This window comes from Pelmatolapia mariae, linkage group LG14 (assembly GCF_036321145.2).
Source record: "Pelmatolapia mariae isolate MD_Pm_ZW linkage group LG14, Pm_UMD_F_2, whole genome shotgun sequence".
Classification (NCBI taxonomy): Eukaryota; Metazoa; Chordata; class Actinopteri; order Cichliformes; family Cichlidae; genus Pelmatolapia; species Pelmatolapia mariae.
Window position 1 is genome coordinate 15,552,501 of NC_086239.1, and position 27,730 is coordinate 15,580,230.

The following is a 27,730-nucleotide window of genomic DNA, read 5'->3' on the forward strand; positions in this document are numbered from 1 at the left end:
GAGGCAGTGTTATGGCATGGGCATGTATAGCTGCTAGTGGAACTGGATCACTGCAATTTATTAAGTGAACAAGGCTATAGTCTCTGCTCAGATTCAGCTGAATCCTGAAAAACTGATTGGCCAGCACTTCACAACGGAAATGGATAATGACCCAAAATACCCTTAAAAACATCAACTGGAGGTGAAGCATGGGCGCTGAGTGAGGTCAGTAGGTATGGTAAAACTTACTTAGGACAGGGGTGGTCTTCTGTTCTTGGCAGTGTTGGGTCCTGAGATACATCAGCGATGATTTGTGTGAGTTCACTGGAAAAAAAATGGAAGCATGAGGTTTAGAGCTCATCGACTGACATGACCTAAGAATGCAATCTAAAATTCTAGTACTGTGCGCACTACAAAAGGAAGCCCACATGCAAAAAATGCTAATTTTTTTTCAATAAAGATTAGCCATTCAGTATGTGTGAATACACATAAAAATGCTGCTTTGCACTGTCTGAAATTGTACACAGAAAATCTTTTGTACATATTTGGAGAAATCAATCAAATCTGTGTGGCTGAATGTGTCTACACAGCACATTTAACCCTAGATGTCATAACCATTTTGGTTGCTTTCAGAAGTGCTGCAGCGATTGAATAGGAAGTTATCGCCCACTTTAGTGTGTGACTCAGTCTGCAATGAAAAATGACGAATTATTCAAATTGGGGAAATAAAACGTTTGCTAATTTATGTTGTATTGTGGTTACTTACTCAACCTCATGGGTGATTTTATTGACGTAGATACAGCTGTTGTCTGCCTCTTGTTGGTAGTCACAGTTCCTGCACTGTTTGAGATCAAGATATTTTTTTGTTAAAGAGCAGGACATTCAGTACAATGATTACAGACTTATTGTGGTTCTCTTCTTGTATCACAAAAATCTTCCTTTAAAGTCTTCCATTACATATGGTTTTACAACGTTTTATACAATACATTACAATAAAATGTATGTCTTAAATCAGCGGTCGTTTGGAGTCGTTTATTACCGGGCCGTGAGAGTTGAGGCTCAGGTGTGAAATTTAGGGTTTTCAGGGTTTTTATCGTTAACTCGGTTTCCCTGGATCTTTTCCCGTGTTGTAGTTGTGTGTCTTATTTTGAAAGAAATATTTACACGTTACCATAGTGACCAGAGAGCATTAAGGGGCAGAGAGGAGGATGTTACTCTCAATGTTGTTGGCCCATTTCAGGAGGACGCTGCTAATGAAGTTACACAATTACACAGTGAATCTGCATTTATTATTATATTTACAAAATAACCCAGTTTTTGTGTCATTTTATTTGTTGTATTTATCCGCAACACCTTATAGGCTGATCTGTGAAAATACTGTCTGACATTAAACCGGTCCGTGGTGCAAAAAAGGTTGGTGACCACTGTCTTAAATACAGTGGCTTGCAAAAGTATTCGGCCCCCTTGAACTTTTCCACATTTTGTCACATTACAGCCACAAACATGAATTAATTTTATTGGAATTCCACGTGAAAGACCAATACAAAGTGGTGTACACGTGAGAAGTGGAACGAAAATCATACATGATTCCAAACATTTTTTACAAATAAATAACTGAAAAGTAGGGTGTGCGTAATTATTCAGCCCCCTGAGTCAATACTTTGTAGAAACACCTTTTGCTGCAATTACAGCTGCCAGTCTTTTAGGGTATGTCTCTACCAGCTTTGCACATCTACAGACTGAAATCCTTGCCCATTCTTCTTTGCAAAACAGCTCCAGCTCAGTCAGATTAGATGGACAGCGTTTGTGAACAGCAGTTTTCAGATCTTGCCACAGATTCTCGATTGGATTTAGACACCAGACAGGTCAGGGATAAAGTTATTGAGAAATTTAAAGCAGGCTTAGGCTACAAAAAGATTTCCCAAGCCTTGAACATCCCACAGAGCACTGTTCAAGCGATCATTCAGAAATGGAAGGAGTGTGGCACAACTGTAAACCTACCAAGACAAGGCCGTCCACCTAAACTCACAGGCCGAACAAGGAGAGCGCTGATCAGAAATGCAGCACAGAGGCCCATGGTGACTCTGGACGAGCTGCAGAGATCTACAGCTCAGGTGGGGGAATCTGTCCATAGGACAACTATTAGTCGTGCACTGCACAAAGTTGGCTTTTATGGAAGAGTGGCAAGAAGAAAGCCATTGTTAACAGAAAACCATAAGAAGTCCCGTTTGCAGTTTGCCACAAGCCATGTGGGGGAGACAGCAAACATGTGGAAGAAGGTGCTCTGGTCAGATGAGACCAAAATGGAACTTTTTGGACAAAATGCAAAACACTATGTGGGGCGGAAAACTAACACTGTACATCACTCTGAACACACCATCCCCACTGTCAAATATGGTGGTGGCAGCATCATGCTCTGGGGGTGCTTCTCTTCAGCAGGGACAGGGACGCTGGTCAGAGTTGATGGGAAGATGGATGGAACCAAATACAGGGCAATCTTGGAAGAAAACCTCTTGGAGTCTGCAAAAGACTTGAGACTGGGGCGGAGGTTCACCTTCCAGCAGGACAACGACCCTAAACATAAAGCCAGGGCAACAATGGAATGGTTTAAAACAAAACATATCCATGTGTTAGAATGGCCCAGTCAAAGTCCAGATCTAAATCCAATCGAGAATCTGTGGCAAGATCTGAAAACTGCTGTTCACAAACGCTGTCCATCTAATCTGACTGAGCTGGAGCTGTTTTGCAAAGAAGAATGGGCAAGAATTTCAGTCGCCGCAAAGCTGTTAGAGACATACCCTAAAAGACTGGCAGCTGTAATTGCAGCAAAAGGTGGTTCTACAAAGTATTGACTCAGGGGGCTGAATAATTACGCACACCCCACTTTTCAGTTATTTATTTGTAAAAAATGTTTGGAATCATGTATGATTTTCGTTCCACTTCTCACGTGTACACCACTTTGTATTGGTCTTTCACGTGGAATTCCAATAAAATTGATTCATGTTTGTGGCTGTAATGTGACAAAATGTGGAAAAGTTCAAGGGGGCCGAATACTTTTGCAAGCCACTGTAACTATTTGTCAGTCAGGAGTTTCTCTGTCCACTTAGGTCAGTATTTATCATCTATGTAACCACTTGGGGTACCTTAAGGTTCTGTATTAGGTCCCATTTTATTTTCATTATACATTTCTTTATTTGGAACCCATTTTTAAAAAGTACAGCATCTACTTTTATTGCTTTGCAGATGACCAGCTGTGTTTGTATTCGGGCTCTGGTAGTACTGTCTAAGTGATATTCAATCATAGATGGAGATAAACCTGTCAAACCTGAACAAAAACGAACCAGAAAATTTTTTTTTTTTTGGGCATCCCAATCATTAAGATGGAAAGGAGAGCTCCATCAGTCTTTGAGCTTTTTACTGTCACCTGGCTGCAAGGAACCTTGGTGTGATATTTGACTGTGCTTTTAGATCTGCTGTTAAGACAAGCCTTTTTCAATGAGGGCTCCTTGGTAAGGTGAAGGCGTACCTCCCTCCACATGACGTTAAGACTACGTCCACACTAATGCGTTTTCGTTTGAAAACGCATAGTTTTCTCTCTGTTTTGGCCTTCCGTCCACACTGAGACGCCGTTTTCCTCAAGGAAAAACGCAGCGTTTTGAAAACGCTCTTGAAAACGCATACATTTCAAAACGGAGCTGTCCCATCGCAGTGTGGACACTTGAAAACGCAGACTTTCTAAAACGATGACGCATTTTAGTCATGTGATGCAGTCATGTGACCAATTAAACAAAGATAGCGGAGTGCATTATACAGCAGTTGTTTTGATTGCTCTCAATTTTGACAGCCCTAAAAAAGATTAATATCAGTTTGTACATGCTCCAGACAGCTTTTCTTCAAATTCTTTAATCCTCACTCGCTTTTGCGCATGCGCAGGACTGGAACGTAAGCGTTTTGGGCCGTTTCAATGTGGACGCACAACTCTGTGAAAACGACTGAAAACGCTAGTGTGGACCCGGAGCGTTTTCAGACGAAAACGCCATTTCAAATCTATCCGGGCTAGTGTGGACGTAGCCTAAGACAGTAACTTCTGCCTCCATTAGCTCTTGATTTGACTATTCTAAGTTTCTGAATGCAGGCTTTGATTATTAATTACTTCATTGCCTGTACAAAATGCAGCAACTCCAGCTCCCAGTCCATTTCATGATCCAGTTAAAATCTGTATTTTTATGACTTGTTTTTAAGAGTCTCTGAACTGAAATCTTATAGTTGTATACTCCTACCAGAGCCTTTAAGTCTACAAACCAGGTGTTCTTGGACATTCCTCGATCTAAGCTCATAAGCAGTGACATTAGAGCATTTCTGGTGGTGGCTTGCATTTCTAGTTGAATAGGATATCCTGCAAGTGAAGTCCTATTTATTTCTATTATTGTTTCATTCGATGATGATCTTTTCCCATTTTAAATTTAGGTTTTGTTTTTTTGTTTCAACCCAATTATATTTACTGTTTCCCAGTGCTGGACAATACCTGGCACCCACTCCATGACATGGCCAGTCACAGGAGAATGTTTAGTTAGAGACCAAGATTACCCAAATGCACCACTGAACAACAGAGGAAATCACTCCTGCCTGTACAACTCCTCCAACTAATGTAAAGTACACTGAGCAATAGTTACATCCTCTACAGTAAAAATAACAACGTTTTACAGCTGTTTTGCAGCATTTAATGTCTGTAATATTCTGGATTTTTATAATTGAGCTATTTGTATATATTAGAGCTATTTCTTATATTTTGTAATATATCAAATTATTTAATTTAGTTTAGTCTCACATAAAACACCAGCAACTGCAACAATAATATGCAATAATCAGCCCAGCATTATTACAATCTTTAGAAAAAAAATCCCAACAGCAAGATGGTAGACATCAGTTTTCAAGTAGATCAAACAGGGTTCCAAAGTTTTATAAAACACTGGACTTTTGAACTTGATATGCACATAAGATATTCTGACAGCAAGAGACTAGGCCCATCTCTGTTTTCAGCTTCGATGTATTTTTCACTTCTAATCATACACTAGACCAGTACGTTTGCAGCTTATGACAACACCAAACACAATGAGTTAGGGTACTAATTTCTGCCTTGCATTTCAAGCAAAAGACTGGGGTTGAAACTATGTCAATGGTTGAGATTATTCTGTGTAAAATCTGTAATTGCATTGTTTTGAGATGATTACAAACAAACTGATGAAGCATATTTTCATACATCTTTCCACTCACTACTATTGACCATGACAGAAAGGTTCCTTCCCCATTCATCTCTAAGTGAGTGATGCATATATATATATATATATATATATATATATATATATATATATATATATATATATATATATATATATATATATATATAGCGTCTACAGCACTTTGGTCAACTAGTTTTTAATGTGCTATAAACTCTGATTGTATTCACCGATTGTAACATAGGGGGTGTAAAATAAGCAAACTAGGGAAAATTAAAATTAAAGCTGTCATTTTAACCATTCGTTTTATAATCCGGACTGTTAGAAGAGTGTTGCCGTATCGTGGATTAGCTAATTTTAAAGAAAGTAGCACTAATACTTGTTGGCTAACACACACGTGAGGAGCACAAACTTACAGCATACAGCAGGATGCGGTTCTCCTTGTCTTCTTTAGGATACAACATGTTGTTACTGGAAGACAAAACCAAGTGGTTAATGGGTTTTCATTTCAATTATGCGTACGTATTCCTTCAGTTCATACAATATTACGTTAATGTGCGTCTAGCCTAGCCGGCTAGGTAAACGTAGACGTCCTCTAAAATAGACAAACACTCACCATTCTTGACAAAACCGTATGCCAACAAATCCCGGCTCGTACGTCCCACCGTCTAAATCCATCGGAGAAACGATTTATTGTGGACAAAAGTAATGAACTCAATTAATTTCAAATGTTGTTAATGTCTACCGCCTCACTCCTCAAGTTTAAAAACAGACCGTATGCGCATGCGTAAACGATTTTGGCTCTGCCTTTTTTCCAAATAGCGCCTACAAATGGCTGGAGGACAGAATAAGCATTGATACACATTTGTAGACCTGTTGTATTAGTCAAAAGATGAACAGAAGTGAAGCAATGCATGTACAAGTGAAAAAGACAAGGGTTTAAATTGCTTACTTAATTTTGTCAGAAGCATGTGTCTAGGTTAGATGAGTGAACCCAGTAGACTTATTTTAAAAACATCACACATTTTCCACTCCTTCTGGTTATTGTTGCATTATCGTAGTGTGTTTACCTTACAATATAAAGCACCTCGGGGCGAATGTTGTTGTGATTTGGTGCTGCAGTATATAAAGAAAGTTGAACTGAACTAAAAAAAGAAAAAAAGAATTGCTCTAATGTTTTTGTTTTGTATTGTGCAAGTGTGTGTTGTCACCAAGCAGTTCCACCCTCTCCTCCAAATTTGGTAACTAGTGTCTAAGAAACAAAGCAAAGCAACAACAAAAAGTTGACGACATTGATGCTAGACTCGAAGTTTATAAATAGTAACGCACAAAATCAGTGAGTAAACTCATAATCACTACATAGTCACTACATCTATCTCTTCAAACAGTCTGTGGTAAGAACAGCTTTCACACAGACCAGTCATCATAAAAACACAGAAAACCCATACTACATATTGTTCATAACCAATCCTATTCAAACCTTCAAGATTCATGTCGCACTGGCTTAAATGATTGGTCTTCATGTTATTTTGGTCCTCATCTGTGTGGTACTAACTCTGTGCAATATAAAGACAAACCCAGTCAAAATCTAATTGACATTTTGACACTAATGTCACTAATCCGAATTAACCTTGGTTAAGTCAGTCATTATCGTCAGGCACACAGATGGCCCTGATATTGTGCGCAGCCAATTAGCACTGCCATGTCTTATTGGACACTTGAAGAAAACAAAGCTATTATTACAATGTTATTAACCCCTTATTGCCTAGTGTAACATATTTGATACATACAGTTTTTAAAAACCTTTTTAAAGATTTTTTTTTTTAGACTTTTACATAATCAGTGTGACCGTTTCCCCCTGTAAGCACAGATAAATTGAATAATACATGCTTAAAAAATGCCGGATGTAGCAAATATGACTTTTAAATTGTGAGAAGATTCAATAAATGTTCCATTTAAAAAAATAGTTGCACAAATATGAAAGACATAAAACTTTTAGACATTTTATTTTGCACAACCTAATCAAATTATTTTAATATCTGTGTGCATTTTGTTGCAAGCATAGCAATGAGACCCTAATTCAAATTGACAGCAGACTTGGAAATTATAATGTACTGTATCTTTTTCTTTAAGGCTTGGAAAGAGAACTGATTTACATTTAAGCAAAGCAAGCAAGCAAGCAAACGCTCCTATGCTATGAGTTTGAGACCATTATATTAAAGATGTCCCTTCACTTTGACATACAGAGCAAAAAAAGAAAAAAAAAGAAAAGAAAAGTGAGTGTTTAGAGCAGTCTGAAGCTTAAGTTTTGGCTCGTGTATGTTTGCCAAGTGCTGACCTCATTAGCTGTAACCAGATTGGCCATGTTCAATATGAGCACCCACCACTGCAACAGCCATATGATATAAAATAAAGAAAAGCATGATGTGTCCATTTTTAAAACACATGAATCTGAGTTGAAGACGGTATAACTGACACTTGAGTTAATAGGGAAAGTACTGTCCTGATTACGGAGGAGTCTCAGCTGTGACATCATGGGTGGAGTTCCCTGATTTCTTAAACTAAAAATTCATCCAGGTTCTAGAGAAGAAGGATGCCTTTCATGTTGCACAGGCTCCTTTCCTTCCTCGTCCCATATTTATCCTATTGACTTAGGCTGCAGAGGGGATTAAACACTGCTGTTACTAGTGCTCTGCCTGTTTTGCAATACTTGCTGCCTGTTATATATATATACACTGTATCCCCTTCCCACCCCCGAGCCCTTGATCCCTGGGCTAATTCCATGAATCGTCCAAATCTAAATCCACTGATGGAGCAACGACACACACAGAGTCATGATGGGGAAACAGACAGAATGGGAGGGATAGGAAGGATTTCATAATAAAACATGCAAATGCATGTCCATCTCATGTGCAGTTGTGCCCATGGCAAGTTGATTTAAACATCCACCAACAGCACGACCACAGGCCATCTGTGTGCCCTTTGTATGTTTCTGCCCAGATGCACCAGCGACCCAGTGTGCCAACTCATCAGAGGGGACTGTCAAGCCTGCCTGACGTCACCCATGCAGCCTCCGTAATCGAAAGAGACGCTAATCCTGCTCCTCTCCAAAGCCTGGCAGTGGGGTGGGACAGGGAGGGATAATGACAGAGACACGAGGAAGGAAGTCGGATACGGGAGACGACAGAGAGCGTGTATGCTTTGGACAAGTGGACTCAGCACTGATCTGGACAAGTGAGACACGGGTGTTCTCCTGCCTGACTAGTGGAGCCACCTCCTTCACCATCTGCTAAACACCTGGGATCCCTGAGAGTTTGGAGCCCTCCCCATCCAGGTTTCGCCCTGGAGGCTGAAAACCTCAATGAGGGTCCTGCAGGGGGGGACTGCTGTGGGAGTTGTTCACCTCCCCCTGCACCCCCTCTCGTATCACCAGCGGATGAGCCGAGCTTCACCACTGTGACACTGTGCCAAGATGGAGAGGACATATGCCTGACAGCAACTGATGGGTAAGAGGCAATGAACCTTGTGGTCGTGTCACTGTGTGCATTTTAATCTTGGATAACGATTACATGGAAAACTGCTGCATGTTCTCTCAGCCTAAAGTCCCCCTCAAGTTCCACTTTAAGATCTTATCGTCACTGTGCATCTTCTGAAAGTAACTCAGCAGAAGTGTCAGGAAGATACAGTCATGCACAGTCAAGCAGCAGATTGTGCCTTTATCAGAAATAAGACCCACGCTGTGGAAACATATAACTCTTGATGACAAACTCATTCCACCCTTAGGTCACCTCAGCAACTTTTTCTGAAGCTTTTCGGTCCTTGTGGGCAGCCGTGATAGCAGATGGATCCATGAACCCTGTGAACTTTAAAAACTTTCCTCCAAGTCACAAATATGTGACACTGGAAACAGTGAAACAGTCGTAACACATGGTCCACTGACCATTAATAACTAGCTTTACACATTAGTGTTTCTGGAGGTTAAAGAATAAACCCAGATTAACATAGACAACAAAACTAAACTAAAAGCCAAAATTGTGAAAAAATATTTGACATCTTTAAAAAATAAAAATTAGACTTGAAAACAAAACTGACATGATTTTGTGAACTCGGGAAAACTAACAAAAATAAAATAAAAATGTTTCAAGGAGTTCTGTTTTTATTGTAATACCTGTGCTGATTTTCTTAAATGTTGCCTCTGAGATATTCCCACCATACAATAATAATTAGAAAAGCTAAAACTGACACTGAAACTAACAAATAATACACTAAAAATAAACAAATTCAAAGAATATAAACTAAACTGAAAGAAGAAAATCCACTCTGGAAACAAACTACACCAAAACTCATTCACAAAAACAAAAAGTCAAAGTTAGATAAAAATAAAAAATTAATTAGAAATGACAAAACTAGATGTTGGCCTGACCTATAAAAGGTTTAACTGGCATGTATTGTATATGTTGGAGATTTCACAGGATCCAGTCTTATTTATTGCATGTTTGTAAAAAGTGAAAACACTTTTCTCCTTTTTTTTTCTTACTTTTTGCATGTTTTGAATGTTTTTGTGGTCTTGAAAGGTCAAGAGCAAACAGAGGCCATGAGCCATTTCATACCTTCCATCTTACATTTTCAACTACAGAAACATCTAAGTGTAGTGATGCTGGGGAAGTATAAATAAGTAGCAACAATAAAATAGGAACGTTTTAAAGTTTGCTGCAATCTTTCCTCACGATTTCATCAGTACGTTTTCATTTATTGCACAACCGCAGCACCTTATAGTGTAACTGATGTGGCCAGATTGTGATCCAGTTATGTGACCTCTGACCTGAAAGAAAAGTAAATGTGTGAAGTTAGAAAAAAGAAACATCTACAGGAAAATGATAAGGAAATAGAAAATGTGAGAGAAACAGGAAAGGAGATATACTTAGCACTCAGCTTGCCATCCACTTTATCGTTTTAATGATCAAACCTTTTGCGATGGTGCGGCTCTTTATCGCCTGTAGCTTCCTCTTTCTGGTGACACGAATCTTCGCCTTTAGGTGTAAACTTCAGGCTTGGTTTAACACTAACACTTGACTAAATTTAGATGCATTTTTTAAAACTAATCAGCTGGCCTGTGCACATAAAAGAAGCCTAAATGTCTGCTAGCGATAAAGCATACTTTTGCGTTAACAGCCAAATGCAGCGCACAGGGCAAACAAAGCCCGATTGTTGACCGTGCTAAAACGTGCAGGTGTTTAGAGCGAGTGTACATGAGAGGGATTACATGGGGGTTAAGCTCATTCATCATAATAGTTTCCAACCCCAGGTGGCACACAAACAGCTTAGTGTGGCACAATTGTCAACAGCACAATATCAGAAATTGAATTGTAGGGCTGCACACATTCACAAGTGGGTCAAAAAAAATGATAGAGTACTCCCAAAGCTGATCCTATTTGGGGAAGAACACGATGTCCTCATTTTGCCGGTTGTGCAAACTGGCTTAGCGTTTCTTCAGTTGTCGTGTCATGCAATATGTAACTTTGAGCATGTCAATATGAGTGACAAAATCAGAAATCGACTGAAGTCAACTATTAAAAAAACCATTCAATTAGAGAGAGACAGGGAGGAAGAGGGAAACTCACTGATTGAAGTCTCAGCCTACACACGAAAACATGAGAAAACAAATTATTTTTGGATTTCAAATATTTTTTACATATTCTCAGACCATCCTTAATGCTGTTGATCCAAAGCACCGATCCTCATGCACTTTAATTTTAGCTGCAAATGCCTTTGAAACCTTCCAAGCAGACACTTGCATTGGCTTGTTTATGCTCTCTTTTGTGCTTTGACTTTGACAAGAGTGAAGAACTGGGGTCTGAGTGCTGCGTATCTCAGGAAGAGGCTAAAAGGTCCCCTTCATCTTCTCGGCTTCGGCTTCTATGTAAAAATAATTAGATTTGCCTCTTTAGTTTGATGAGACATGTGACTGCAAATACCAAAAAGTAGATTAGATCTGTCTTTCAGTGGAAATTTCATTAAACAGTAAGCGAGATTGAGCAGACTGTGTCATTACACCAGGCAACAAACCGTGACTGGTACTTATGGAGAGAGGACACACGCTGAGACATACTGAGAAATAGAGACAAGGAAGCAAGGAAGAGGGATAAAAAGAGGATTCAGATGGAGCCTCAGCCCTTCTTAATCCCTTTCGTCTGCTTTTCTGGACAACGTAAACAGACTAAAGTTGGCTATGGACACGGACTTATCCATGTAACTGAAACAAGTGGCTTCATCAAAGCTGCTGGCGGCTAGACGTCTGATGACGGTCATGTAAACATTTTTTTTTATGCAACAAAAACTTTACTGATGACTGAGGCAGATTGGGGGTGTGAGGGACGCAAGCCAAAACAGGATGCTTGGCTTCCTGTCAGAAAATAAAATATGATCGCCAAACCACATAATCCATTTTGGTATCAAACCCCATTTGTGGTCTGCACTAATCTAGATAGTGCTTGCATGTATTAGGAGATGCACATATTTGTGCATGGTCGGACCAGCTTTAGCCAGCATGATGTAGGGCAGGAAATCTCTGACGAATGAAAAGCCATGTTAGATAATGTGATCCTAGTGTAATTCAGCAATGACACAAGGGGCAATGATGCTGTTTCATGGAAAACCAAACGACATGATTTGTAGTTCGATTGGCACGCAGCAGCGGGGGCTGCACAGCTGTGTCTGCAGCATCATGAATTTCCTTTGAGCACTTTACATTAAGCTGACATTTAGATTGCACTTCAATTGGGGTTCTGGACTCTTCTAAAGTAAACATGCACACGCTCATGTGCTTTTGCAGTATTAGAAAGAATTTTTTAGTCCATGCTAAATGTGGTGCATGCTTTTTTTTTTTGAATTCCTCTTCTAGGATTGATATGACTTTGTTTCATCTGCAGAGGTATGGAGGAGATGAGTGGTCAGAATCCAGAATGTGAAGACATGCAGAGTAAAGACCAAAGACTGCCAATCCAGGTAACATAATACCCTAGAATCATACTGCGACAGATCTCTGTCAAATATTTTTAGCATAGCAGCTAAGTCTGATTGAGTTATAGTTATGATTGGAGTTCTGTGTTACAGTTGATACTTTAAAATGTCTTGAAATGCTTAGCTGAAGAGACTCAAATGCAGATACAAACAAGGATTAAAAACCCGAATAATAGTAAGTACACAAAATCCAAGGCCCCGATATTGCGTAGGTGTGTGTGTGCGTGTGTGTGTGATCCTGGGATAGATAAGGAAAAACATAAAACAATTTGTAGAATTACTAATTAAGTTTATTTACAGGCTTCTACAGAGTTTTAATTCAATATACTGCTCATGACACAATCAACTTCTTCCCCCAGATCTTTCCTGACCCTGTTGAGGTTGTCCTGGACCCCGAGACCTCTCTGAACTGCCTGGGCCACGAGCACGAGAAGGAACGTCTACCCTCTATTGTTGTGGAACCAACTGAGGTGAGCGAGGTGGAGAGTGGAGAGCTGCGTTGGCCTCCAGAGAACATGGACATGGAGGAAGATGAGGAGGACCTGTTCCTGGAGCAGTGCATCCCCCCGGCCAACATTGCAGATTGGGGAGAAGAGGAGGAGGAAGAGGAGACATCGGTTATACTGAATCAGCAGCAAGGCTTGACACTCATTGGTGAGTTGCACATAAGGTAGTCATATATATTCAAATGCTGTTTTATTACAAATTGAAAAAAAAAGAAAACATATGCATGTGAAACCATAAACATGAAAATTTGTTTGCTGCCCCTTTACTCACTATGGTACTGCTTATTTTTAATCACTTTTGTTTTATTAATTCCTATATAGAAATTAAGCTTACGGGATCAGTTTGTTAGGGAGTCAGGTGACAGAAAGTTTTGATAAGTTTTAGATACATTGGTAAACAAAAGGTTTCTCATTTCTCAAGTCAATGTCTGTATTTTGTATGACAGTATAATTTCCTTTTTATAGCAGTTTTTGAGATAAACATCACAAAGTGCTTCACAACGAAATACCAGACACGCAGTCATGATTCAAACAAGACCATCCTGTGTAAAGTGTAAAAGTGGTTGTACTAGCTGGAGCTACAACCAAAGCTACTAGTACCATTTCTAACTTTCAGTTGGATTGGCAACCTACAAAGTCATCCATCTCATCCTTTTCCCGTTGCATTTTTGAGAGCTCAGCATTACAGCTCTCCAAATCAGGAAGTAAAGCCTGATGATTCAGACTGAAAAATCACCATTCCTCTGCCACTAACATACTCAAAGATGTAACCTAAAATGTAGGTACAAAATGGTATTAGTATTAAACTATTTCTACACAAAAATCCAAACAAAGTGGATTTGCCTGGCAAACAAAATCGTCAACATCATTTTGGTGACCTGCTGCTGTGGTTTACTTCACAGCCTGTGGGACATTGCTATTAGGAAACATGGAGAAGAGTAGAGGTTTCTGTTACATCTAATTGATACAGAGTTACAGACGGAGGTAAAAGCTTCTGAATGACAGAAAAAGACAAAGGAGAGAAGGTTTTTAAATACAGAATACAGACTACAAGGTGTGTGAGTCTTTGCTAGTGTCGAAGTTGTTAATGAAATGAAGTAGTATGTATTATATGGTTAATGTAAAGGATTAACAAGCCCATGCTTGTTTATTTGGAATATAATTTGAAATGTTTTAATATGTTTTGCTTTACTTTTTGGCTACTTAGGAGACATTTAAGCTAATGATAAGGTATGCGCAGTACCCACTGCAGTGCAGTACCTGAAGGTATTACAGATACTGCACTGCAGTGGTTTGAATCATATCTCTCTAACAGACTCCAGATAACACACACAAACTTGTTAAACTGCAGGAATGCCTTAAATATATAAGAACCTGGATGACCTCTAACTTTCTGCTTCTAAATTCAGATAAAACTGAGGTTATTGTACTTGTACAAAGTCCTAGGAATATGGTATCTAACCAGATACTTACTCTGGATGGCATTACCTTGACTTCCTGTGACACTGTGAGGAATCTTGGAGTCTTTTTTGACCAGGATATGTCCTTTCTCACTCACTATGTGTTAACATGTGCATTGAATCACTACTTGTTATTAATCTCCCACTCGCTTCCATAGCATGTGTTTTGTCCTGTCTTCCTCCCCTCATCCCAACTGGTCACGGCCGATGGCCGCCCCTCCCTAAGCCTGGTTCTGCTGGAGGTTTCTTCCTGTTAAAAGAGTTTTTCCTTCCCACTGTCACCAAAGTGCTTGCTTTTAAGGGGTCATATGATTGTTGGGTTTCTCTCTGTATGTATTGTTGTAGGGTCTACCTTGAGGCGACTGTTGTTGTGATTTGGCGCTATATAAATAAAATTGAACTGAACTGAATTAAGAAGCGCTTGTTGCTGGTTTTTATTTTGGAAAATACTGATTCATTAAATTTATAAAAAGAAAGAGTAGGAAAAAATGTTTCATCATGTTTAAGGGACCAGAGCGGTATGAAAAAATAACTTGTTCGGTGAAAGTATTCTACACTGAAATTAAATTTTCAAACTCACCCTATTTTTTCTGCAGACCTTCAGTCGGATGCATTCAGAGATGACACTCCTACACTTCCACCCAGCAGTGCTCCAGCCTTCAACTGACCTTACCTCTGAGGACTCACCGTCTCTGAGAAACCAGCGAGGAAGCATCGCAATATGTACTTATGACAGCAACTATGACAAAATTAAACAAATACTGTACTGATAATGTGTTTTACATGGTAACAACTCCATGCCAGCTGGGACTTTAATGTTCGTCTTTATACCGATGTGCACAATAAGAGGTGGACTATGACAAGACTGTGTGTGCAACGGGAAGCAAACCCACGTTCTTCCAAAGTCAGCAATTTTTCACCTTCTAGAGAACATTTTGCTGACTCTGTGTTTGATCTTCTTTGTCATTTCCTGATTTTGTTAAAAACAGGAAATCCTGCCACTCAATTTTCCTCACACGTATTTATGTTTATGCAAATGTGTTTCTCTGTCTCTTTAATTCATTTTTCTGTCTCACAGTCAGTCTTCTTGAGGATATTTACCTAGTCATACCTTTAGTATGTAGTATGTGTTACAGTACTGTAAAATGAGTTGGCTGTTCTCTGGACACACATGCAGTTCTACTCTGATATGTCTTGAATGTTTGGAGAATCACATTTTTAAAAACCTACTTTGCGTTAAAATTCAGGCATGATATTGTTTGATTTAAACTCGTCTATGAGGCAGCTACATCATGGGAGTGACAGATGCTCACTGCTGTTGTGTAATATCAGCATAATATCAGCATTTTCCACAAGGTTGCAGAAATCACTTTTCAGAAGCAATGTGATGCATGGTGATCAACACAAAGGGAGCTCTACTTGTTTTCTATTACCACAGCTGAAACTCTAGTTCTTTTACTGTACTATAGGTTGTGAGTAGGCTAATTTGTGAATAATATGTATATATGATAAAGATGATGTGTTACTGTAAAATTATTGTTTCAAGTTTGGCAATAAAGTCTTTTGTCCCATTGAAACAGGAAATCATTTTTGAGTGTTTTTGCAAAATGATTAATTACTGCAAAAAATAAAAAGGCCTTCACACAGTTGAACAGTTCAGTGTTATTGGCACTACAATACACCAATCCAAAACTAAGTACACTGATTGAGGAAGCCATTCTGGACCAGGCTGTGACTCATTACAGCTGGAGGTCCTGGGAGTACAGCCACTGTGGCCTCCTTAGCACCATGGCCTGATACACAATGATACACAATCTCCTGCCAGATAATCCAAAAAAAATAACAATTAAATACTAAATTATCTTATAACATTGCTTAATCCATTATCAAAAGACAGGTGTTAGGTAAAAGTAGGAAACATATCTAGCTATCTGAAACCACATACAATGAAATCATGCTGCAAACATCTCCAAAACTCTGCTTCCTTTATAGCACAATCCCCCAAGATAATGACTATACCACTAGGCTTAAAGGTCTAAAAAAAACCCGACCAATTGCAATTGGGAGTACAACTGAGATTTATATTTTAAAACTCTAAAACTTTTAATTTCCTAGAATTTCATGCATGGCAAGGCTACAGTACGAGCATGCTGTGTTGTGTGATTAGAAGTCACAGGGCTACTCCATGACATTTAGTATTCATACTTTAAACACGATTATTAAGACTTTTATTTTGACAAGATAGACATTTGAAGTAATTATTTTTAAAATTACCGATCCTGACATATCAATAGAGCTTTTATTTTATAGTGAGCACTGAAATAAGGGAAAAATAATTTGTAGCACTACCAGTAAACTGGTGAATAAAGCATACACGACAAAGCAGTCAAGGTCAGCTTCCGTTTGTTTTGTTTTTTTTCTCAGTGTAAAAACTATGATTTAATTATTTCCTGTGAAGTTACACTTAAATTTTGACATAAAAACTGCATTTTTACATTAACCAATTTTTTTTATTGCAGTCATCAAATGTACACTCATATGCAGTGGACTTGTACTTTCAGCAGGAATCTTGTGCAATTGTGTTTGTGTGGGGTGGGGTGAGAATATAAAGCACAGAAGCAGACCAGCTCTACAACTTCCTCTCAGTGGTGACAGAGCAACACGAACAGAGGCTGAACAGTCGGTGAGTTAATACTAAAGTATTAGTTTGAATTTAAAAAACAAACATTAGCTTTTCTGGATTGAACTGTATTATTTTAGTGAGTCATGAAAATATTTTCGATGAATCATTTGTCTCACATATTGTTGAATCAATCATTCTCTCATTCTAATGTTAATTTTATGCACAACACTAATCTATACCCTATACTTCACAGTTTTAAGGAATCATGGATTACGGTGACTATAATAACACATATCCTGATGATAATTACACATTTACTGGCATTGAGTCTGTGACTCCTGAGATTAAGCCGATCCAGATTGTGGCTCTGGTCATGTACAGCCTTGTGGTCCTGCTGGGTGTGCCTGGAAATGCTCTGGTGGTGTGGGTGACGGGGTTCTGCATGTCCCGCTCTGTCACCTCCCTCTGGTTCCTCAACCTCGCTTTGGCTGATCTTCTGTGCTGCCTCTCCATCCCCTTGCTTATGGTCCCTCTGGTCCACGACGACCACTGGCACTTCGGTCCGCTGGCCTGCATGCTCATCAGAGGCCTGTTTTACCTGGTGATGTACTGCAGCATCCTGCAGCTGGTTGTGATCAGCGTGGATCGTTTGTTGCTGGTCATCAGACCCATCTGGTGTCAGAACCACAGGCGACCCAAACAGGGTGCTTATGGATGTGTTGCTGTGTGGGTCCTGGCCCTGATAGGCAGTATCCCACAGTTTGTGTACGCCAAGCAGATTGAGGCAGGTGACGAGAAGAGAGAGTGTAGGATGGAGTACACTGTAGACAGTGCCTGGCCTGTCTCTGTTTTTCGCTTCCTGATTGGATTCATTATTCCTTTCCTGGTTATTTTAGTTTGTCACTTGGTGGTCTTCAGCAAGACACAGAGGGGAATGACACGAGGTCGGGTCCGGTCCAAGAAAACACTGAGAGTCATCATCGCTGTGGTGCTGAGCTTCTTCTTGTGCTGGATACCTCTGCACATTGTGGATTTCCTCATACTGACCACCCCTCGGGTTTCCTCTGTGAGCCCCAAACTTCACCAGGCACACGTTCTAGCGCTCTGCCTGGCTTACTTCAACAGCTGCCTCAACCCTATGCTCTATGTGTGTCTGGGTCAAAGCTTCAAAGACAGCATGAACCGCTCCCTGCGTAACATCCTCCACTTCATCAGCGAGGACCCGACCACCAAGATCAGCATCACCCATATGGACACCAAGAGCACCAGTAATGGCAAGGAGATGACAAAAATATGATCGTGTACTGACTCTAAAACACAGACAGGACTGCTGTAATATACCAATTTCCATCACAGTTGAAGTTTCACAAAAGAATAAGTAAATTCTGCTGGCCTTGGCTTGGATATGAGCCATTAGATTTGACTTGATTTATATGAACAAAAAAAAGGTCTGTGGATACAAATACCCTGCCTTCACTTTTCATGAGCTATTAAGACTTTTTTCTGGTTAAGTTGGGTGGTAAGTAAATATGTTTTAAAGAATCTTTAGAGGTTTCAAATGTGGAACCGTTACTCATTCTGCAACATTTCTGTGAAACATCACGTCTTATGCAACAAAACTCTTGGCACTTCTAGTTTTTTCTCTCACAAAAGGAATATTTTAGATTCTATTGAGGTATTTGTTTTTTATCATGTATCGTCTGCCTTTTTGTCATGTTTTTGTTCAAATCCTGGACAGAAATAAAATATATACACAGAAGTTTGATTTCTTCACACCTGTAATTACAGAAGGTGCAGTAAGTGTTATTTTCATACACCACAAGAGAGAGACACACTTTAAATCTCTGAAGCTCCATTTCTTAAGGTTAAAAAACAGGTGGACCTTATCATTAATAACCTGTATCATATAAGTGTATTGGACACCACATGTGGCCTACTGTGGCTGCTGTAGGACAAACATGTTTCAAACATGTTTTAGACAGGCAAGAAAGATAAGGGATATTAAATTTAGACTGTACCTCATAACAACTGCGGCTGACCAGCTTGTGCAAGACAAGACAAAGAATAGCCTGATTTTTCTGAGTGCATAATACTAATTTTTTTACCCACTGACAAACATTTCAAGTCCTGCTAAATTCTAATAAGCAGAAAATCAAGCAGCAAAATGTAAAACTGCCTGTTTCCATTTAATAACACATTAATAACCTATTGAGACTAACTTTAAAAAGTGTGACTATTATCTGGAAATATCTCTGGTAGTTTCTGTGTAATAAGCAGGAAACAGAGCTGCAAAATGCAGAACTGCCTGTCTCTATTTAATAACATCTAGTAATGACTACTGTGGCAGTTTTTTTTATAATAAGCAGGAATTTAATACCAGTGTCATAATAGCTGATTAAAACAAACATTAGCAAGTCTTTAATGAACTGGAAAGCCTTATACAAAATGGAAATTATTAAGTTGAAAGGAATAATACATATGAATATATTAGATTTGTATAGAAGTGTAGAGGACGCTCTTAGGAAAGAAAGTGGAACTTATTATTAAAATGTCCAGTACATAAAAATAAGATGCCATCCATGTTCTCCCACTTGTCTAATTCAGGGTTCATCGACCTCTAACCATCCAAACATCCAGCCTCTCCAACAGCTTCCATAATGAAAGATTTGTAGTTTTGTATGTGTGATGTAATTGGCAATTCTTTGAGCAACCATTTCATAGAAGTAATGATAAAATGCACCATTATAATTTGTGCATATAGTAAAACAATTAATTATTTTTTTCCCTTTTCTGTCCCCCAAAAATGTTAGAATACTTAATGTCTATAATTAGAAATATTCCACTACAAATTTTACTGGGGGGAATAGCTATATTTTGAGCACACCACACCTCCAACCCCTTGCCTAGATTTGACATTAACAGATGCCACTGATGTTCAAAAACTGCCACAAACCATTAGAATAAATACAGGGGTAGAGAATATACAGTTCATATGTTACAAAAGTTCATATGGACTGAAAAAAGCCTCGCCCCCTAACGGCTAAACCTTCCGGAAAAGTTTAGCCTTGGCTCTTATCTAGTAGCTAGCAAGTTCATAAACCTAGTGCTAAACTGAGAGAAGGCACAAAAACAGTCTGAATAAGAATAAATATTTTCTCACCAAATCAGTGCACTGGGTATAAAAATCACAGCAATGCCAAAAATAGTCTCTCCAGCTGCACCTAGGTTTATTTATGGCATTTTCAAACCATATAATTTTATGCTTCCGCTGAAGGGAGACTGTCTTTTGTCTATTTCTCTGTAACATTTATTGATAATGAAATAGTATGAAATAATAGCTGTGACAACATGATCTGGCTATGGACTATGGACCCTGCAGATCCAACCCAGACGGCTATCACGATGCAGGGTGGGATACTCGTTAGCCAAAAGCAATCAATCGAGTACCTTTTGGCTCAGTGAAAATCCCTCAGTGACAGCCAGGCTAAGATTCTTACGGCCATCCAAGAATCCCAGCCCAGTGGAGCACCCAGACTGGAAGCTGCTGCAGCCGCACCTATACCGCCACCTCCTCTAGAGACAGCCACTCCTATTCCCCAAGGCTCAGCCATGTTTTCGTTTACGCCCTGTTTCCGGGACGCTGCTTCCCCTGAGCCAGAGGCGTTTTCTGGGGAACCAGGTAGTTGAGCCAGGTAGTTGTAGAGGGTTTCTACCTCCTCCGTCAGCGAGCCTGCCCCGGAACTGATGTATCTGTAGATTGCAGCTATCTTTGGAGGAGAGGGAGTGACGCTTTCGGTCTTGTGCATGTTTTTGCTGAAGTCTTCAGTAAAGACAAAGCACTCACCTTACCTCTCCACAACCCTTGCAATTGTGCAATACAGTTACTTCTGGTTTCTAGATTTTCTGGACAGGTTTGTTTATCTGGATGACTTTCTGATCTTCTCAAAAACCCCCACTGAACACCAAGCTCATGTCTGTGCAGTGCTCCAGCGATTGCTTGAGAAGTAACTCTACATCAAAGCAGAAAAATGTGAATTCCACTCTAACTCTGTGTCATTTGTCGGTTACATTTGGTGGTTGGTTACCTGCCCCCCTATATCCTTGCAGGGGGGCAGGTGATGGAAAGGCCAATTCCCACCTCCAGGAAACACCTACAGAGATTACTTGGGCTTGCTAATTTCTACTGTCCCTTCATTTGTAAGTACAGTCAGGTAGCAGCACCTTTCACATGCCTCACTAAGCTCTCTTTCACCTGGTCTCATGAGGCCGATGCCGCTTTTGCATAACTCAAAAACCTATTTTCCAAGGCTCCAGTCCTGATTCACCAGGATGTCCACTAACCATTTATCATAGAAGTTGATGCTTCCAATGTTGGGGTTGGAGTAGTGCTTTTACAAAACACGTTCCAAGCTCGAACCATGTGCCTTTTTCTCTTGCTGCCTTTCTCCCACAAAAACAAAATTATGATGTGGGGGACAGGGAGCTCCTGGCTGTGAAACTTGCGTTGGAGGAGTGGTGGCACTCGCTGGAGTGTGCTGAGCATCCCGTTGTGATTTGGATAGATCATAAGAATCTCATGTATCTTCGCTCAGCCAAGAGGGTAAATGCTCATCAGGCACGTCTTTATTCTTTAACTGTTTCAACTTTTCCATTTCATATCGACCAGTTTCCCATAACATCAAACTGGATGCGCTCTCCCAGCAGTTTGCCCACAGCACGGAACCAGAGGAGGCTCCTTCCATCCTTCCTGCCAGCTGCAAGGTGGGGGCGGTCATATGGGAGGTGGAGGAGGAACACTGTAAAATGTAATATTGTGTTTAATTAAAAATATTAAATAGGCTGAACTCAGTTTTTATCAATTTGTTATTAGAACTCAATTTAAATAAGTTACCAGTACTTTTTATGCAAAAATGCTGATAAACTCCATTTATTTGAGTTGTCTTAACTTAGAAAAACTAAGTAAGCTGGAAGTTTTGCTTCTCTGTGCGGAAGGATGAAAGATGTGTTTTGAAAATGCCACGTGACTACCGTCCTCCTCCCTCCCTGATCAGTCCGCATGTTCACGGTGCATTCTGTATGGAATATGTTGAGCAAACGCTTCAGCTCAAGATATTATTGTTGTCATTGTTGTGGATCTTTACCTGATACACTGACTTGGTGAGTAAATGTTTACTCTTATTCAAACTGATTTGTGGCTTCTCTTAGTTTAGCACCAGGTTTAAAATCTTGCTAGCTAGTTAGTGTTAGCCTAGCGTTGCTGCTGCCGCTGGGCTCATGTTACTTAAAAATTAACACCACAGCCTTAAAAACCTTACATAAAACTATGTCGGTGAAATTTTCTGTTGATTGTTTGAAATTAAAAAAGTGAGATAAGAGCCCAGACAAAATTCTTTGGGAGGTGCAGCCGTTAGGGGTGGGATAGGTGTGGGGGTGAATAACAGAGCTCTCCGAAAACGTGGAAGCACTTTTGCAAATATGTGATATTTTGATAAATTAAGTAGATATTTGAGCATTACACAGCTACATTCTCGCCTGAAAATATCTTAAAAGGTTATTTTGTGACCCAGAAAGGGTAATCTGGGGAAAAGGAGGATCACATTTGTCGGCCACGGTTGTCGGAGCCTGTGCGTACTTGTAAGCGCGGCAATGGCGGAGGAGCGCGGCTAAAAAACTTATTACTTTTTCTGGGTCACAAAATAAACTTTTAAGATATTTTCAGGCGAGAATGTAGCTGTGTACATTTCAAATATCTGCTCGATTTATCAAGACATCACATATTTGCAAAAATGCTCCGACGTTTTCAGAGACTTCTATTTTTTTTTTCATGCTTTGTGGCAGCTTTTGAACATCTGTGGCATCTATTAATGTCAAATCTAGCCTTTATTTAACAACATAAGCAAACTCTATGTTACAATGATTGCACAGCCATTAAGGATCAAATCAGTTTCTGAAAAATGTTCTGTTTTTTCTCCCTCTGCTTGCTTCTTACTGTCTTTGAGGCCGATCGGGACCAGCACTCCTGTTGTTGGACAGAAAGACATCAACTCAGTGGTAAGTATTTTGGTTTTCCAATATATTAGCAACTGTCAGTGACATTTATATTAATCAGGCTGAACTTTAATCATACTTTAGATCAGCCTGTTTTACTTATTGTTTTGTTTGTGCTTTGGTTTGGAGAAGTTGTTTCCCAGATAGCAAGGAAACATTGAAACAATGTTGAGTCAATATCAGGCGACGTCATTGAAGCAACGTTGAAGTGTGACGTTGACCCAACATCACTCTTGCACCCATTTTTAACATTGAAACAACGTCAGGTTTTGATGTTGAATCAATGTTGAAACCTGACATTGATTCGACGTTATATTTTCTAACACTGTTGACATTGAAACAATGTCAGATTCTGATATTGAAACACTGTTGAACTATGATGTTGATTTTCCACCTCTTTCGCACAGTTGCTTTTTATTGAAAAAACCAAAAAACCAAAAAAGGTCAATAGACATGTATCATTTGCAAAATACTTTATTAAAAGACAAAGTTTCCTATTTACATTTCTATGTTTCACGTCACTTTTTATTATTTACTCCGGGATGGGGATGGATGATGTGCGTCCTGCGTGCCACCCGTACGATCTGGAGCATATCTGAGCCATTTCTGGACTGCTTGAGCAAAGACCAACTCAGACATAGAGTTCGCCCCTACCTGCTGCGCCAGGCCATCTAGGACAAAAAATAGACACACACACAAAAAAAGGGAATTAGAGCACATGAATAAGCTCTTGTTAATTGTCTTCAGCAGGGAGAAAGTATGTAAACTCCTAGGCTGATAAACATGAAAGTCACCAGGCGGAAATCAGCAAACTGCCGCATTTGATTCCCAAAGAGCTATAAGCTGAAAATGCGATATGTCTTAGCATGGTGTGCCGTGTATCCTTTAAAAAAAAAAGAAAACATGGGTCCTCGGGCTGTACAAAGTGTACAACCCGAGGACAAAACAAGCCGAAGGCCAAAGACTCCATCTCCAGATTAACCGGACATGAAAGTCTTGTTATTAAGAAAGACAAAGTAATATAGCAAAAAACAGACATAGGAAATGTGAAACGCACCCAGCACATCAATTGATCCCTTTATTGTTCACTTTAGGCTAATAAAACTACAATAAATGTTAAAACTTACCAAATATGCATCTGCACGGCGCTGTCTCTTTAAATGCCCTTTTTTGCTTTGTCTGGTCCTTGGTATTTTTTCCCTGCCCAGTTGAGTACAGAGGCCAGCTCCTTTGTAATGGCATAAACCATTACACGGCGGACTCGCACCTCCAGTGTGGTCCAGCAGCACCAATCAACGCAAAGCGTCTCACCTATAGACACATTTTATGAGATGGAATTAGCGAGTCTCATGTCTTAAATGTGTATGCAAGTGCTTGTGTGTTTACTTCATGTAATTGATGATAGAAACATGTCATTTAGTTTTCCCTAAAGCCTGATTTTCAAGTCATACAAAGAATAAACCAAAGTATTGGCAGTGCAATGTATTTCTATTCCCTTTTGTTGGATATTCATTTGTTAGTTCTTGTAACTGCTAAAAGTGTTTACTAGTTTTTGCCTGTCACATATATTTGTTATACCATGTAAACTGTGAAATTCCAAGATTTTCAAACTTGCCTTGCAATAGTGGCCTCACAGAGTCTCTGGAATCTACAGAAAAAAAAAATCACAACAAGATGACATTCAGGAGTATAAATTAGGTTTTTTTTTTAGATAAGAGTACAATGACATTGTGATGCAGCTTTAAAGCTTTTTTAAAAGCATACCATCTATAGGGAAGACATCAGACTCTGCATGCTGGCGAGATCGCAAAGCTGTGTCGGTTTGTGCCAGAGTGGCGAAAGGTGCCGGAAGCTGGGTGGGGCATTATGATGGTTGCTATCAGTGGGCTGGGGGGCAGACTGCGGAGTGATGAGGGCTGTTTAGAAAAAGATAATTTTTTAAGTATTTAAGAATACAAGACAACTTGTCAAAAAAGTTTCCTCGTGTCAGACACAGATATGTACACAGACACTAGACAGTATTTTATTACCTGGTATTTTCACTCAAGGGGCCTGGGGAAACCGTTTTTTTGTAGGCTTTCCCCACAAAAAAACTCATCCTCTGAGTCCGTATATGTGTACAGGGGATTTGGTCTAAAGAAAATAAATTAAAAACGGTCTTAAGTAATTGTAAATATGCTTTTGGCATATTGTTTCCTAAAGTTAGTTTGATTTCTAACAACACACACAGGAAACAGAGACGTGCAAGAAGGTACAGTATACAATGAATTTTTGAAGTGCACAAGTGTACACGGCTTTGCATTTTTAAAAAGTTTACAAACTTCCACTTTTTGGACTATATTATGTGGTGATATTGCAGTATGCAAGCACCACAGATATGTATAAAAGACAAGATCATAAATTCTTAACAATCAAAGATATGTTTGTGAATATAAAGGTTTTACTTGTGCTTTCTTTTAAGACTGGTCTGGGTTTCTTCTTCGGACTGAAGGTCAGACGTATCACAGCATTCACGTGGATATCTCTGAAGACTGCGTTCTGCTTCGTGAAATGTGCCTGGAAATACAAACACAATGTACGGCCAGACATACATTACGTGTGGACAAAAGGTGCAAACGCATAGAAAAATCAGCGGTTTCAAAAATACGCTGGTACGTGCGGACGTAGCCTTATTCATTATTCAAGGCACAAACGGAAAGTCATGTATGCGTGCAACTTAAAGTTAGGTGAGCGTGCAACGTACAGTCACGCATGCTGCGTGAGCATTCAAACTGAGTCTAAAGTTTTCGTGTGCGCATTGAAGCGAGTGCTCTCCAATGATCAAAAGTAACAAAGTCATTGAACACGTTTATACAGTTAACTTTACGTTTATCAATCATATATCACAGATTTAGAATTTTTTGTAGTACTAAGCAACTACAGAGCGAAAGTCTGGGTCAAGCGCCGAGGCGACGGCAAGAACAAAGGAAAGCTCGAAGCGTTAAAGCTAGCTTTGTAAGGGAATATAACGAAGAAATTATGAAACGAAAATGTTTTCTTTGTTGATATACTTTGTTCGCAGTGCAATTTATTTGTTGCCGGATTGTAAGAAGTAGACACAATTTAAATAACAGTAAAAAAAAAAACTCGTTAATGTACAACATTAACAAGTTTTTTTTTTACTGTTATTCAAATGCAAACATGGAAATAACGAGTAGGAAAAAAAATCATTCATTCTTACCTTATATTAATCGTGGTGCGGGCCAGTGCAGTGCATGAACTGATGTCTTCTCCGGTCAATTCCGCTGAGAGTAAATCAAATGTCCCGCTCTACTGTAGAAGACAATGAATACCTGGAGGGATGTACCAATGTGAGAGGGGTGCTGCGGAATAGTCCAAGTGATCGCTGCTTTAATTTCCCGGTCAACTATACATAAATTGCACGTAGACACGATTTTTTAAAGCTGGTGAACCACACCAAGTCATTGATAACAAATGAACAATAAATCTACTTTCTCTGGTACTTTATACCCGATCAGTTGCAATGCAATTTAATGCTCAACTACAAATCGATGGTTTTTGATGGTGACCGGAGCCGAATGATCGTCAACTATAAATAGACGTTTTCTCGATGTTGTTGTTGTCACCTGGTCGACTATAAATAGATCAAATATCAATGACAAAAAAACAACGGTGAATCAACATCGTTACAACGTCTCTATAGTAAGACCGTCGGTTTACCACAGTATTTCAATGTTGTTACAACATTGGCATTTCAACCCCGACCATATACGACGGTTCGGATGAAAAATCAACATAGATTCAATGTCGTCTTGCTATCTGGGTTCTTTACTGATCTTTTCCTGTCTTCTGTTATTAGACTTGAGATATGACTGCACGATGCTGTTGCTGTGACTCCAGTTAATTCTACAAGACATGCTGTGTAAGTAAACAAACAACAACAGTTTGATCTGCATTTCTTGAAAGATCACATCCCCCAAACTTAGTTTAGAGGGTCTACACTGTATATAGTGAAGTCTGCAAGTTTTCTAACAGCAAAATTTGTTTTGTGCCCAAAATCATTTTGCACATCATTAGAATGAAAGTTATTGGCCATGTTTGCATAGCCCTTTTTAAAATGATGCTTTCATGACATTATTGTGTGTTGGGTGGTGGTCACGGCTATCCAGACTGACAATTTGGGACATTGAATGTCACCTCTCCGGTGGGGAGGGAGCCTGAGATTGTCTAAATTGGAGTCTGTTTTATACCAAATGCAGAAAAAAATGTTTTAAGAAAGCAATTAAGTTCATGTTCCAAAAAATATGATTGTTTGCTTGCAGGACACCAGGAGAGATGAGTCCTCCGACACAGATGGTGTGGTCAGTGAAGGTGGTCGCCTGCAGGTTCAAGCTCATTGCATCTCCAACCCACATCCACTGCCACTGTACTTAAGGGAAGTTAAAGACTTTCTTCTGCACCTACATTTGGATCACCTCGATCCATGATAGTCATTCAGGCAGTAATGCCTGGACTGGAAACAAGCATCCTTAAAATATTACAACATTCCAGCTCATGTGTTGGAATGAAAAACAAATGTGTTGTTTAAATCAGAGACTGCACTTGTGACAGAACAATAAATATTTTGATTATATAAGTAATGCAAGTACAAAATAAACTTGTGGTAGGCCTAAACTTATTTTCAGAATAATTACATCTCTTTGTTTCATTGGAAGATTATAACAGTGATGGCAATATAATTGTTTGTTGTTCAGCAGAACAGTGTCCAGTATGTTGGCTGTTATACTTTGTTGTGTTTGAAAATAAAAGTTGGGCTCATTTTAACATCATTACAAAAGTGTTGTTAATTATTTTTAA

At 39.4% G+C, this 27,730-nt stretch overlaps 3 protein-coding genes and 1 long non-coding RNA gene across 5 annotated transcripts in view; 2 read left to right on the forward strand and 2 right to left on the reverse strand.

The window, feature by feature from the left end:
* The window catches only part of polr2i (RNA polymerase II subunit I), an 8,925-nt gene extending 2,895 nt beyond the window's left edge, over positions 1 to 6,030 (reverse strand). The window contains exons 1-4 of the mRNA XM_063494159.1: positions 5,833 to 6,030; positions 5,633 to 5,687; positions 746 to 819; positions 229 to 303 (exon numbers count right to left, since the gene is read on the reverse strand). Coding sequence (XP_063350229.1) covers positions 229 to 303; positions 746 to 819; positions 5,633 to 5,687; positions 5,833 to 5,894 — 266 coding nt within the window. The 5' untranslated portion in view covers positions 5,895 to 6,030. The remainder of the gene's footprint in view (positions 1 to 228; positions 304 to 745; positions 820 to 5,632; positions 5,688 to 5,832) is intronic.
* A 2,324-nt stretch (positions 6,031 to 8,354) lies between these two features.
* On the forward strand, positions 8,355 to 15,779 carry lbhl (LBH regulator of WNT signaling pathway, like). 2 transcript variants are annotated; one of them, XM_063493462.1, is made up of 4 exons: positions 8,355 to 8,722; positions 12,118 to 12,221; positions 12,596 to 12,890; positions 14,799 to 15,779. In XM_063493462.1, exons 2-4 carry the CDS (start codon positions 12,150 to 12,152, stop codon positions 14,867 to 14,869), a joined length of 438 nt encoding a protein of 145 aa, XP_063349532.1. In that variant the 5' UTR covers positions 8,355 to 8,722; positions 12,118 to 12,149; the 3' UTR covers positions 14,870 to 15,779. The 2 variants fall into 2 exon arrangements, with proteins under 2 accessions (XP_063349532.1, XP_063349531.1); XM_063493461.1 differs by having other exon boundaries at positions 8,356 to 8,722; positions 12,146 to 12,221.
* Positions 15,780 to 16,850: 1,071 nt separating this feature from the next.
* Positions 16,851 to 18,543, forward strand: LOC134641356 (C5a anaphylatoxin chemotactic receptor 1-like). The gene is made up of 2 exons (XM_063493742.1): positions 16,851 to 16,885; positions 17,079 to 18,543. Exon 2 carries the CDS (start codon positions 17,091 to 17,093, stop codon positions 18,120 to 18,122), a length of 1,032 nt encoding a protein of 343 aa, XP_063349812.1. The 5' UTR covers positions 16,851 to 16,885; positions 17,079 to 17,090; the 3' UTR covers positions 18,123 to 18,543.
* Positions 18,544 to 23,304: 4,761 nt separating this feature from the next.
* Positions 23,305 to 24,715, reverse strand: LOC135933781 (uncharacterized). The gene is made up of 4 exons (XR_010573936.1): positions 24,638 to 24,715; positions 24,489 to 24,521; positions 24,001 to 24,184; positions 23,305 to 23,544 (listed from the first exon to the last, which is right to left on the reverse strand). It is a non-coding gene; the product is annotated as an uncharacterized LOC135933781 (long non-coding RNA).
* Positions 24,716 to 27,730: the final 3,015 nt, after the last annotated feature.